At 40.9% G+C, this 13743-nt stretch overlaps 1 protein-coding gene across 7 annotated transcripts in view; it reads left to right on the top strand.

Annotated features, from left to right (window-relative positions):
- TRPM6 (transient receptor potential cation channel subfamily M member 6) overlaps positions 1–13743 on the top strand; it is a 132121-nt gene that overhangs the window by 18518 nt on the left and 99860 nt on the right. For 6 of the 7 annotated variants that reach the window (XM_084773777.1, XM_084773778.1, XM_084773776.1 and 3 more), the window contains exons 2-4: positions 4426–4499; positions 8709–8747; positions 10949–11126. In XM_084773777.1, the coding sequence (XP_084629903.1) occupies positions 4426–4499; positions 8709–8747; positions 10949–11126 (291 nt within the window). Of the gene's footprint in view, positions 1–4425; positions 4500–5937; positions 6106–8708; positions 8748–10948; positions 11127–13743 lie in introns of those variants that run through there. The other variant, XM_084773782.1, reaches the window with a different exon arrangement.

Here is a 13743-nt window from a genome sequence, read left to right as displayed (position 1 = left end):
AAAATATGCATACAATACTTCCCAGAGCTGAACCTCCCATAGGAGTGGCCAGGGAAGACAGGCCAGGTTCATCTGAGGGAGGCTTAGTTTGAATGAAGGGATTTCTCTAAGAGAGAAGTCCTACACAGAAATCACCAAATATCCCTCTGAAATCTGAAATGATTAGGTTTTTCATTTGAGGCATTCTTATTGTTTCCTAAAGATTGTGACTTCCAAGATACATATGATACTAGCCTCTTTAAGTAGAATCCACAGGGAATGGTTTGATCTCTCTCTCGCTCCTTCCCTCCATCCTCCCCCCCCCTCTCTCTCTGTATGTGTGCATATGTATGTGTGTGTATGTGTGCATATGTATGTATGTATATGTATGTGCATGTGTGTGTGCACATGGCAGCTAGAAGTTGATATTGGGTACCTTGGTTGCTCTCTATCCTGCAGATGGAGGCTTGGTCTTCCACTTGATCCCAGAGCACACTGATACCACTAGTCTAGCTACATAGACTGTTCCAGAGACTCATTATATCTGCTACAGCATGTTGGGACTACAGGTGGCACCACACACACTCTGCAGGTGCTGGGGATTTTAACTTCAGACCTCACTGTTGCACAGCAAGTGCTTATCTACTGATGCACTGCTGTAGTCCAGACAATGCTCTTTTCCCCTTCTCTTTTAGATGGCCTGGGTTGGGAGTGCAGGGTCTTGTACATGCTAGGCAAACCAAACATACTGCTACTGACTTGTATCTATAGTTCATTGCCTTTCTTTTAACTAGGCCATAATAAAGTTAGTAAATAAAGACAGTAGAGTGGGTGCCGCTAAATCGTGTCAGTGTTGTGCTGTGTGCCTCTTAGAACAAGTGCCATCGTCATCAGACAGGTGTTTGTGAGCCCTTTGAAGGTATGGAAAAGTTTTAAGAAGAAAAGAAATGATCTGTTCCTTTGCTTCCTTTTCCTCAGTCACTTAACCCTGTGGATGTTAAAACAAAAAAAAGACCAGGGTTTGAAAATAAGGGGGCTCCTCTAAGACTGTCTTTTCAGAGATTCCCCAGAGAGAATCTGTATTCTGAAGACAGTCCAAAGCGCCAGGGTCTGGGAGCATGGCATGGTGGTAGAGCCCTTGCCTGGCATGTGTGATATGGAGCTTTCAATCACCAGCCCTGCAAAGAAAAAAAGCAATACCATGATGTAGAACCATCTGTGGATGATGGCTGTTGCAGGGCCCATCTCTGTATGTTTCTTTGTATTTCCTCACTTTTACCTCAGGTCTAAGATTGGATGTAAAAGCTAATTTTAACTTAAGGTTAAAATTTCCTCCCCCAAGGTCAAATTAAAAAAGAAAAAGAAAAGAAAGAAAGAAAAAAGCCAATCTATAAAGGAGTTATATCTTCACTGTGTAGCCCAGGCAGGCTTTGAACGATCCATCCTTCTACCTCGGCCTCCTGAGCCCCGGGATTAGAGGCCTTTGCTGTGTTTTGAGGTAAGATACAGGAACTGCAGAAAGAAAGTTTCTATGTTCTTATTATGTCACAGGCTTCCTGTTTTTGAAAGGAAAATTCTATACGAGGGCACCTGACGGTCTATTTTTAGTGTGTTTGTTTCGGATGTTCAGTCACCAATCTTTGGGTTGGAGCAACATAAATGACCGGCACTGGACCTACCTTCCCTGGAGTTTAAGGAGAAAGTGGACTTGTAAGCCCATTGCATCATCTTATGAGAAGTCCAGTGAGGAGGATTTGGAGGGCTCCACCTTGCTCTGTGGAGAAAATTACCATGGAAGTTAAGTTGCCCACAACCAAAAGCTCATTTTAGCCTGTGCAATGGCTGATGATGATAGCTAAGCTTTGTGGAGACCTAATAAGTCCTTGGAAGAAATCTAAGCATTTAGTGAACAAACTGTCCAATAGCTCTGTGACTGAGTCTCAGAGAACCTGGGTTCAATTCCCAGTACACACATGGTTACTCCCAACTGTCCATAACACTCTAGTTCCAGAGGACCCTGTGCCCTCTTCTGGCCTCTGGAGGCAACAGACACACATGCAGTGCAGTTACACACACGCATACAAAACACTCATATCCATCAAAAATAAAAATAATTCTTTGAAAAAAGGAATAGGCTGAGCTGAGCTTGCTTAGTGTGTGTATATAGGCTCCTAAACTAGCAGTCAGTCAGCTGTTTATTTGTTATATGCTTGTGTTTAGAGATAGCATCTTGCTGTGCTGTCTCCAACTCTTGAGCCAGTTGGTCCTCCTACTTCAGCTTTTGAAGTAGCTGGGGCAATATTGGATGTCACTGTGTCTGGTTTACAACTGTTCTTAATAGCTAATTGTGCACATGAGGTGTTATATCAGTCTTTACCTCTTTCTCCTTTAGTTTGACTTTTTCTTTTTCTTTTTTTCTTTTCTCGAGACAGAGTTTCTTTGTGTAGCCTTGGCTGTGCCAGACTTGCTTTGTAGCCCAGGCTGTGCCAGATTTGCTTTGTAGCCCAGGCTAGCAATCCATCCCATCTGCCTCTGCTTCCCTGGGTGCTGGGATCAAAGGTGTGCACCACTATGCCTACTTTTCTTAACACCGGGAATCTACACAATTCCAAGGATTCAGCATGAAGGCCTGTTCAAAACTCTCAAAAAATTATTCAGTAGATTCAAATATTTCAAGTTCAGAGTGAGGAAATTGCTTGAGGACATATTAATGCCTTTGTAGCTTTTTTTTTTGTTGTCACTTTGCAAAAATTAGATTTTAAATATATGTGTGGAGTAGCTAGGTAAAACTGTTAATATTTTTTAATAGGGATGGAGCTTAATGATTCTAAACAATTATGCCATTTATTGTTATAATAAATATGCTATGAGCTCCTGACCGTTCAGTTTATTTTAAATTATGTGGCTTTACATTATTCCAGATCTATATTTTCAGTGGCTCCCTCAATTTATTGGGTGGTTCTTAATACACAAAAATAGTTGTAGACTGCAAAAGGGATAGGAGGCTAGACAGACTTAAGGTGGTCCTGGCCTTCACTTGGAAAGTTTTGATTAAATGGATGTAGGTGCTAATAATGCACAGGATCCACGTTTGCCCTCTCTATTCTGCTTAAAATCTACACTCTGACATCTTTGTTGTTTTTAGTAGTAAACTCTCAGATTTAGAGAGTGTGAACTTAGAAAAAGAATATTTCCTTCGCCTTCTGTTATAGTTTGTATGGCTGCCCAAGGATACATCCACACATGTGATCTTAGGCCTTATGGCATAAAAATATTTTCATATTAGAGGGCTGGAGAAATGTGGTAAAAGCATTTGATGATCTTTCAGAGGACTTGGTTTTGGTTTCCAGAATCCACACTGTGGTTCACATCTCCAGTTCCAGGGGATCTGATGCCATCTTTTGGCTTCCTGGGAGCAGCTAAGTGTGCATGTGGTACATACACACTTGCGCAGGCAAAACGCTTTTACACATAAAAAATGACATCTTACAAATAAATATATAACCTAAATCAAAAACTTTTTTCATACTTTGACAAAGCCAAGCTTTCTTGTGTTTCCAGATTTCTAATGCAGCTTGTGGAGGAGGCTGGATAAGACTTGAATTTTGTAGAATTAATGCTCTTTGTTAGAAGGAAGAGTGAGTCCCAATTCCCCATGTAGGTTTTGTATCATGAAGAGATGCTGCCAATGGTAAAATGTGCTCACAGATTATCTAAAGAATATGCCAAGATAATAACTGTCCTTTGATATACTTTATAACTGTCCTTAGATATACTTTACAGTCTTTTGATACCTTATCTGTATAGGTATTTAGGTACTGATAAGTTAAAAGTATTGACGTATAATATGCATGTGTTAGAATTGTGGCACAAGATATGGAACTCAGTCTTAGGTTTAAGAGAATGTATCAGTTACAGCTTTACTAAGATCTTGTTACTTAAGGTGAGATTCTGTGTGAATTAGCTTTGTATTTTGTGTGAACATTTGGCTATAGAAGCTACTGAGTGCTTAGCCTATTTTGCTTTGGTTGGTCTTGGCAGTGTGTGTGTGTGTGTTTGTGTGTGTGTGTGTGTGTGTGTACATGAATGCACACATTTGTGGTTATGCACGTGGTAGCTGACATTGCTGTCTTCCTCTGTTGATGAGTCAGCTAGATTAGTTTTCAGTAGGCCCCAGGGATTTTCTTCTCCCCACCTCCCTGAGTGTGGATTACAGGAGCATTCTGCCACACGTGGCTTTTCTGCTGGGACCTAGGCTCTGAACTCAGGTCTCATGTTGGTGCACCAAATGCTTTGCAAAGTGGGCTGTGTCGCCAGCCCTTGGTCTCAGTGTTTGAATGATTATCATGATAATTATGCATCTCTTGCCTATCTGAATTACCACTGTTATACCGTACTCTCATTTCATTAAAACAGATCACAAAATAATGCTTTTCTCTGTTTCAGAAATCCTGGATTGAAGGAGTATTCTACAAGAGAGAATGTAACAAATTCATACCCAGCTCAAAAGACCCTCACAGGTACAGTTTTTCAATTACCTCCTCCTCCTCCTCTTCCTCCTCCTCCTCCTCCTCCTCCTCCTCCTCCTCCTCCTCCTTCTGCTAGTGCATTTGAAGAAATTTAGAAATATCACTTGGTTTGATGATATCTATGAAGTGAGGGTATTTATTCACTTCAATGTGTTTCTTCCTTTACTTCATAAAAACATGCCACAAATGTTGTAGAAAACCTAATAAGAAAAGAGACTTTGTCAATTGTCTCACAACAGTCCCTGTGCCTATCACCAATATGTTCCTGTTAAAAAGCCTGTTTAAGTAAGTAGTCAACTCAAAAGAGGGAAAAATACATACAATAACAATACTTGCTGCACTGTGGTGGATTCCACTCCATGCAGCACCCCTTTCAGGCAGGATAGGTATCATAGGGATATAAGGCTGAAACTCACCAAGTGTGGGCAAATCAATTTTATTCTCTGCATATTGAGTATTCAAAATTTTGTGACTATTCTTTATCCCAGCTAAAGTACCCCTGGGAAATGATGGTTGTTGAGGACACATTAGGGACACAGCAGAGATCTAAAGGGGTCACCAGGCTTAGTTGTATTTTCCTCTGGGGGTGGGGGGGGCTTTGTGTTTACTGTAGGCAGCAGAGCTGAGTTAGAGAACGCTGCGTTCTGAACAACCCTATGGAAACTCCACTTGGAGAGCAAAGTTCAGCAAGGCAGCTGGTGAGAAACAGGGGAAGAAAGGACTACGGAAAATTCCTCAGGGTAATCAGGCCCGTGAAGTTAGAACTGGATGTCATTGACCTGGTGGAAAATTGATATGGAAGTAGGAGAGAAATATTTTAATTAGGGTAGCCAGTCTATTTTAGATTTCCTCGTGTCATTGGCCTCATATTCGTTTAAAGTTTAGAAGTCATGAGTACGTGGAAAGCATGGTTAAGGTCCTCTGGCAAGGACTAAAATGGTGTCCTTTGCCTTTGTTAAACATTCACCAGTCCCACCCTCACTGAATCACCTATGGTTGGTAAGCCCTGCGATTGGAAATTCTCATTTTACCTGTTTACAAAATGTTTATAGATGCCAAGGTAACACCGTTCCCCCTCCCCCCATTCATCTTTTATAGTGTCATGTGATGTGATGCTAGGTGTAGCAAAGCAGGCTGAGTCCCAAGTCACTCCTCTCACTTTTAAGTGGGAAACAATCTTCATCATCATCTTGGACCTCAGGAAAAGTCAGCCCTAAGATGCAAGGAGAGTGCTGAATCTGGAACAGAGCTCAGTGTTGGAGCATGCACTTAGTGTGCATGGGGCCCTGCAATCAAGCCCCAGTTATCAGAGAGAAGAAAACCATTGCTGTATATTTATTTTAAGATAGTGTGTCAGTATGCATCCCGGGTTGGCTTTAAATTCATCATTCTTCTGCCTTAGCTCCCTGGACCTGGAACTATAAACACACGCCACTATACCTGGCTCCATCGGTTATAATTCTATGAAAGACTCAAGACTTCTACATTTTATGGAGAAAAAAAAAAACCCAAGTCTCTTATGTTTGTGCGATTACAAAAAATGTAACAGATGATACTACGGCCATTCCTTTTATACAGTCCATTTTCTTGGATTCCAGTAAGATTCTCAAAAGGATAGCCTTTATGTGTTTTTGTCATTGTAACGGGTAGGGAAATGGTAGTGTATTTGTCACTTTTTATCCATGTGACAAAATGGATGGAGGAAGCATTTAGGGATGAAGGATTTATTTTGACTTTCAACTTGAGAAGGTCTTAGCACAACATGTACGGTAGTCCACTCTGCCTCCTGTGGGTGGCAAGACATTGTTTATACTGTCCAGACAAGAAAACAGAAACTGTGGTTGGAATGAGTGGTGAGTCATTACCTTCAAGGGTCTGCCTTGAAGTGAAATAGATTTGCCAGCCAGGCCACACCTCCTGAAGGCTGTAAGCCTTCCCACAGGACCACAAGCTGAGGGCTGTGGGCCTGGAAATTAACCATTCAAAACATTAGACTGGGGTGAGGGTGGGGTCAGATTCACACAAAAAATACTAGTATTTCACTATTTAGTAGCAACAAAATTTCTTCTTTTACTAAATCTTATTTTAGCTCCTAATAAAAACACAAATCGGAACAGAATCAATTATAACCTCTTTTTCCCCTTTTTAAGAAAAGACACAAAGGCTGGTACTGGAAAAAGTGAAAGTTAGAATGCCAGGTTCTGAACAGCTTATTTTATTATTTTATGAACAACGTCTTCTTTTTTCCTCTTAAAAAAAAAACTATGTTTAAAAAAATTACACTGAAAGTATAATCATTGATGGCTAAGCCAGGAAAGTTTCTCTGAGCTGTAAAGAGGAAACTAATGGGGAAAATAATTATATTAAGTCCTGAATCATTTTACATGTTCAATAAAAGAATTCTTAAGAGATTTGAAAAAATTATATGCATATGTATGTGTATAGAAAAGTAAAGCAGATTTAACCCTTCTTTTTCCTTTTATTTATTTTGACACTGGAGATGGAACCTAGGACATCATAGACTCCCCAGTTAAGAAAAATAGAATAGTATACGAAAGAAGAGTTGCCAGGCAACAACAATGAGAAGAGGCTCTGGAGCTCTGTGGCAGAGCCTGGCGTGTACAAAGCCTTAGTTTCCATTATCAGCACCATGCCAAACAAATAAGCCAAAGCAAATGAAACCATCTTAAAACTAATGAAACAAAGTTAACTAAAATAAACCAAACCATTCCAACTAAACCAAACAAGATCAAATCAAACCAGTTTGAACTAACCAAATGAAACCAATCAAGCCAAAAGTTAATCAAACCAGTTCACTAAACCAAACCAACTAAACCAACCAAATAAATTAAGCTAACCCAACCAAAAGAAACTAACTAAACCAAACCAACCAAATCAAACTAACTAAACTAACCAAACTAAACCAAACCAAACCAAACGAAACACTCCAACAAAACAGTGTTAATGAACAGAGTGGCACTAGGCAGTGCAGGTGGATAAACACACACACACACACACACACACACACACACACACACACACACACACATTCACTCAACTCACTCACTCACTCACTCACTCACTCACTCACTCACTCACTCACACACAGTGTCTCTGGATGGTCTGGAACTCACTATGTCACAGAGCACGAAAGTGAACTTCTGATCTTCCTCATTCCACCTCTGAAGTGTAGGGATTATGGGTGTGTGCCATCATTCACACTTTATGAGGTACAAGGAGTAGAACCCAGAGCCTCTTGAGTGCTAGGCAAGCACTCTATCTACTGAGCTACATCACTGGTCCTGTTTTATGACTTTAAAATATTTTAAAATATGTTTTATTATTTGATTTCCTAGAATTCTGTGCTAGCGTTGCTGTTTAGTAACTGTAATAGCAACGATAATAATACTATCTACCTTCAATGGTTAACCTCTGTTGTTAGATTGACTGGATTAAATAGCTTAGTAAATTTGACTGAATTAAGAATCACCTACTGGATTAATGAGCCATACCTCTGGGTGTGTTTATGAGAGTATTTCCAGAGATGTTTAAGTGAGGAGGTAAGACCCACCCAGGATGTGGTTGGTACCTTCCCATAGGCTGGAGTCAGAATGAATAAGAGAGGAAAGGTTGAGCAGCATCATTCTTCTCTCTGGTGCCCGACTGATGACACAGTGAGAACAGCTGCCTCACACTCCCACCTTCATGACTTACCACCATGATGGACTGTGTCCCCTCAAACTGTGAGCCAAAATAAACCCTCCCTTCATTCCTTAAGTTGCCTGTATCAGGTATTTTGTGAGAAATAGTAACTGATGTACTATTTTTATTACATGTACCAATGCACCAGGCAGCGTGAGCTACTTCAGATGTATTAGTCAAGATAATCCTTCTTATTACCTTATGGGGGTCATAAAGTGTTTAAAATTATTTTTAAATGTGAGAACTGGGGCTTAGAAGAGTCACTGAATCAACAGCATTCAAATCTGTTTTGGTTTCATTGTCCACGTTTTATTAATTTTATCATTGTTTCTACAGTAGAATTATATACAAGAAATGACATGAGAAGTAAATTATACATAAATATTTAACAAATTCTTATCTTTAGACAATAGAAAATGATAAATATTTACTAGATAAGCTTTAAGTTATTGCTGCATATATTAGTAAACTAACCATAATTTTATTTCTTTGACTCAGATGCACTCCAGGCTGCCAAGTCTGCCAGAACTTGGTCAGGTGAGACTTTGACAAATCAGCTTCCTTTTTCTTTTAAGGCACTGTGCTGAGAAGTACTTGGGAGGGTTTCTTCAGGTCTCAAGAGCTTTTTTGAAGGTTCCAGCAGGGAGCTCAGGTCTTTATAAATTATAGACTGAAAAACCGTCTCCTTTATCAGGGAAGGCTGACCACTTCACTGAAGCACACATCTTAGTGAGGGACACCCATGTAAGAGTGAGGGGGAAAAGCAGGCACCTGAGTACTGGCTGGATCAGTGGGAACAGCTCTGTTGATGAGTGGGTGACAGATGTGTCCGACTGTTCACAGTTAAAGACTCAGAGTAAGGCGTCTGTTATTTTCCTTTGCAAAAGATGGAGGTACAAAAGGGATGTGGGGAGTGTATGTGTGTGTGTGTGTATTTTTTGTTGGCTTGGTTGAGCATAGTACTTGAATCTAAGAGAAGTCCTGAGTTATTGAGACATGGAAACATCTTAGGATATTTGACAAGAACTTTTACCACATAAAGCATGTATGGAACATTACATTTTATTTTCCTATCGCATTGTATTTGGATAAAATGTAGCTCTGTGCTGGCTATACAGTGAGACATTTGACATATGATTATTTGCATAAAACAGGCAAAACACCTACACTGCACAATAAACAAAACTGAACTGCTGTACAAATTTTAATAGTGATGCATATTTTAATGTACATGTCAACAAATGGGTTTACCTTTCCTTTTTGTCAGTAGAACAAAGTTAATATTGGTTAAACTCAGGAACTTTAACTTTTTAAATTATTTGATTTTTATATTTTTAAATTTTGAGAGAGTCTTGAAGTCTTGCTGACTTGCCCAGGGTAGCCTCCAATTTCTAATTGTTTGGTATTATTCTCATTAGTAGCTGAGATTACAGGAGTTCATCACCGCACCTGACTTGCTGGCTTCTTGTTTTTCAGACAGGGTCTCACGTAGGTCCAGCTGTCCTTAAACTTGTTATTCAGATATTAGTAAATGAGCTAAGGGTAACCTTGAACTTCTGATTCACCCTTCTCCACTTTTGTACTGATGAAGTTATTTGTGTATTCCACCATGCCCCATGTTTATGATCAAGCCTAGGCCTTCTCTCGTGCTAAGACAAGTATTCTTCCAGTGGAGCAATGTACCTAGGCCCATATGTGCATCCTTATTGATGAATGTTCAGGTTACTTAGTCACTTACAATATTTTATAATAATTATGAGCAGAAAAACAGTGAATGATTCAGTGCATTTATAATTCAACTTCTATCTTGACCAACATTTACTATGTGGACTGATATGAGCATATAATATTATTTATAAATGAATATACATATGTTAGGGACCATGGTAAAGATTTCTGCCTTTGAAGCTGGGCACAGTGGCATATACCTATAATCTCAGCACTCAGGGAGGCAGAGGCGGGTGGATCTCTGTGAGTTTGAGGCCAGCTTGGTCTACAAAGTGAGTCTAGGATAGCCTAGGCTACACAAAGAAACTTTGTCTCAAAAAAAAAAAACCCAACAAAACAGAACAAAAACACACAGCCTTCCCTGAAACAAAACAAAACATGGAGTTCACATGCTTTACTCGATATCACACCACTGAACATTTTGAGATATGTATTCAAATGTATGTATTGTATGCATGCTTACTTACAAATTATATAAATATATACTGTATATTAGTAGAGTTATAAAGGGAAGGGAAAAATAGATGAAGAACACTGAAACATTATATCAATAGAAAAAGCTTTTGTTTCCCTCATCCCAACTATTTTTATTTAAAAGGATGTAGAGTCACATCTAATGGCACCTTCTGTGGTCCAACTACTCATGAGGCTGAGGCAGAAGAATCACTTATTTCCAAAGCAGGATTTCAATACTAGCTAGAGCATCCTGGTGAGATTCTATCTTAAAAAAAAAAAAGCCAGATGAACAAATGAAACAACAGAAGAGAGAGAGAGGGAGGAGGAGAGAGAAGAAATAAAGTCCAGTTACATATAGTTATGATCCTTTATCACATGGTTGACAGAGTATATATCCGTGTTACAAAGGAGAAGTATGGGCTGGTGAGATGGCTTACAGGGTAAAGGAGCTTACAGCCAAGTTTAGTGAGCCTAATGTGAAATTTTAAGAGTTATTAAGATTAGAAGTACTGCACCAATTTTCCACTCTGAGTGACTTGTTTTCCTGAATTCAGGTGTTACTGTGGCCGGCTGATTCATGAACATCATGGGCTAGATTATGCCTGGAGCCTCTCCGCTGTTGAAGGCAATGGAAATGAACAGTGGTCTGTTGAGAAGCACACAGTGAAGAGCCCTACGGACACCTTTGGCACCATTAACTTCCAAGATGGAGAGCATATCTACCACTCCAAGGTCTGCTGATCACCCAACCACTTCACTAGTCTTGGACAAAAGACCCTGCCAATGTACATCTAAGGCCAGAGAGCCACATGACGTGGCTTCATTGAAAAGGTGTCAATGTCATTGACAAATCCACCCTTGTCCTCTCTTCCCTTAGGTATGAGGGGCATTGTCTGCATTCCAGGTATAGGACTAGGTCCAGATGGGTGAACGGATGACAATTTAACAGTGGGGACCAAGCTGGGCTGAGGCTCCTGGGACAGTAGTCCCTTTGCACATGCCGAGGGTGATCAGATGACAGTATTTCAGAGTTCATCATCACTTTATTGTTAGGTGGTTTTGGCATCATGGAGTCCCGGTAAGGGTGCTCTACCCCTTCTTCAGTATGGTGTGTTTAGTAAGTTCTCAAAGTTAGCTTTCTTGATATGACTTTAATACAGCTATGTGCCCTTATATGGTCTCAGTGAACTTTATAAATTTGTAGAGTTGTACTCGCTTAAGTTTTAGGGGTATGTTTCACAGTCTGTTCCTTGGGCTATTTGTGTGGCCAATCAATGTGAAGAGTCACCCCACCTGCGCATTTACAGGCAAAGTGGCGGTAAATGACCCCTGTAAAACAGAGTCGCTCAGGCGAGGTGCAGCCTGTAGCACTGTGGTTTTCCACGACATGCAGTGACTTGGGCACGGCACAGCCCGATTTTAAACAGCACCCAGGAAAAAGTGGGGCACAGGGACAAGGGTAACAATGTTTTTACAGGCTGCAACCCCATTGTCCTAACTTCTTCCCACTGGGCTCTACCTTCTATAGCTTGTACCATCTCCCACGCCTGCCACAGGCTGGTGTGTGGGCCTTTACTGGTGTGCATTTGGGGATACTGCAGATCCAAACTCTAGCATACAGTGTTAGGAGGCCAGCTGTCCCTCAGCTGCTCTCTTCTGAGAGAATTAATGGCCTGCTGTTTTCTTAGCAGCAGATGTCCCAAGTGGAACTACCCTAGGAAAGCTGAGTGCCAGCCATCTTCTGCAGGCGACTATCAAATGGCTGGATGGAAAAAGATGTTCCTTTTCATAGAGCTACAGTGCACATGTAGTGGATATGTCTTCTTGTTGGCAGAAAAAAAATCCCCCTCATCTTCCAAACCCCTTCTGCGCAATTTTTCCTTCAAGTTTGATTCTCCTTTCTTTTGTCATTTCCCCCCTAAGATTGTGTGTGTGTGTGTGTGTGTGTGTGTGTGTGTGTGTGTGTGTGTGTGTGTGTCTGACACATGTGTAGGGGTGCTGGTGGAGGCCAGAAGAAGGAATTGGATGCTCTGGTGCTGGAGTTACAGGTGGTTGTAAACCACCTACTGTGAGTGCTAAGAATTGAACTTGAATCTTGTAGAAGAACAGGTAAAGAACACTTGGTGTTCTCTCTCTCTCTCTCTCTCTCTCTCTCTCTCTCTCTCTCTATATATATATATATATATATATATATATATATATATATATGTCTTTTTGTTTTTCTCTCGTTGTTATTGTTTGTTTGTTGCAATACTGGGGATAGAACCCAGGACCTTCTATGTGCAAGCCAAGAACTCTCTTTATTGTACCACAACCGCAGGCATTGTTTATTCTAGCCACCTCCATGTACTTCCTTTTCTGTGCATTCATTACTCACTGTGTCCCTCTCTACTCCTTATGGCCCAAAGAGAATAGGTTTCCTGTACTAACATTGCTTGAGGGAAACAGGAAAGAAATATGCATACATCACGAAGTGGAGGGTGCCGTGAGAATGTAACACGGGTTGTTTGAGCGAATGTGAAAAAGATAGCCCCTTCCATGAGGTGACACTGTGTGCCGTGAGAAAGCATTCAAAAGTCGAGAAAACAGGCTGGTGTGTGTTAAGCTGAGATCTGAAGGGGAACAAGGTGAATGGGCCCAGTGAAGCTGCCGGTTGGCTTGTGAAAAGGTCAAAGGACATTCAGGACAATTGAAAATATGGCTAGACGTATCTCTTGATGATTAGCTTTTTTTTATTGCCTTTATTTTAAGTGTTACAGATGTTTGTCTGCACGTATGTCCACATCGCATGTGTGCCTGGTGCCCAGGGAGGTCCGAAGAGAACACTAGACCCCCTGGAGCTGGAGTTGCAGATGGTTATAACTCTCCATGTGGGTGGTAGGACTTGAGTACCTGCGTCCTCTGGAAGAGCACCTAGGGCTCTTAACCCCTGAGCCATCTCTGCAGTCCCTACAACTAGCTTGCTTTAGACTCAGCTTTTGGCTGTCGTTACAATGTATTTACCTGAGTACATTTTACTACGTGTCTCAGCAGGGTAGGGCTGCCTGGGCTTCCTCTATCCTTCAGGCTTACATGAAGAGCACTAAAGAGACAGGCTATTTTTTGTTTTATTTCAGTTTGCTTCCCAGAATCCCTCTCACCTCATTCTACAACGGATCTGAGACAATCTGTCTATTAGCTTCTGTCCAGAGGAGTGAGTCACTTAGAAAAGAAATAGAAGAGAGGTGTTCAGTCGTCCGTTGGGCGGAAGAGGCCAGTGCTAATAACTTAGTTCCTCATCAATGTTTATATAAGAAAGAGCACCTCCTTGGATAGTCCATATGGAGAGTATGGGGGAGGACTTAGAGGC

Source organism: Acomys minous (assembly GCF_964271855.1).
Source record: "Acomys minous genome assembly, chromosome: 2".
Classification (NCBI taxonomy): domain Eukaryota; kingdom Metazoa; phylum Chordata; class Mammalia; order Rodentia; family Muridae; genus Acomys; species Acomys minous.
This window is presented reverse-complemented; position numbering and strand designations above follow the sequence as displayed.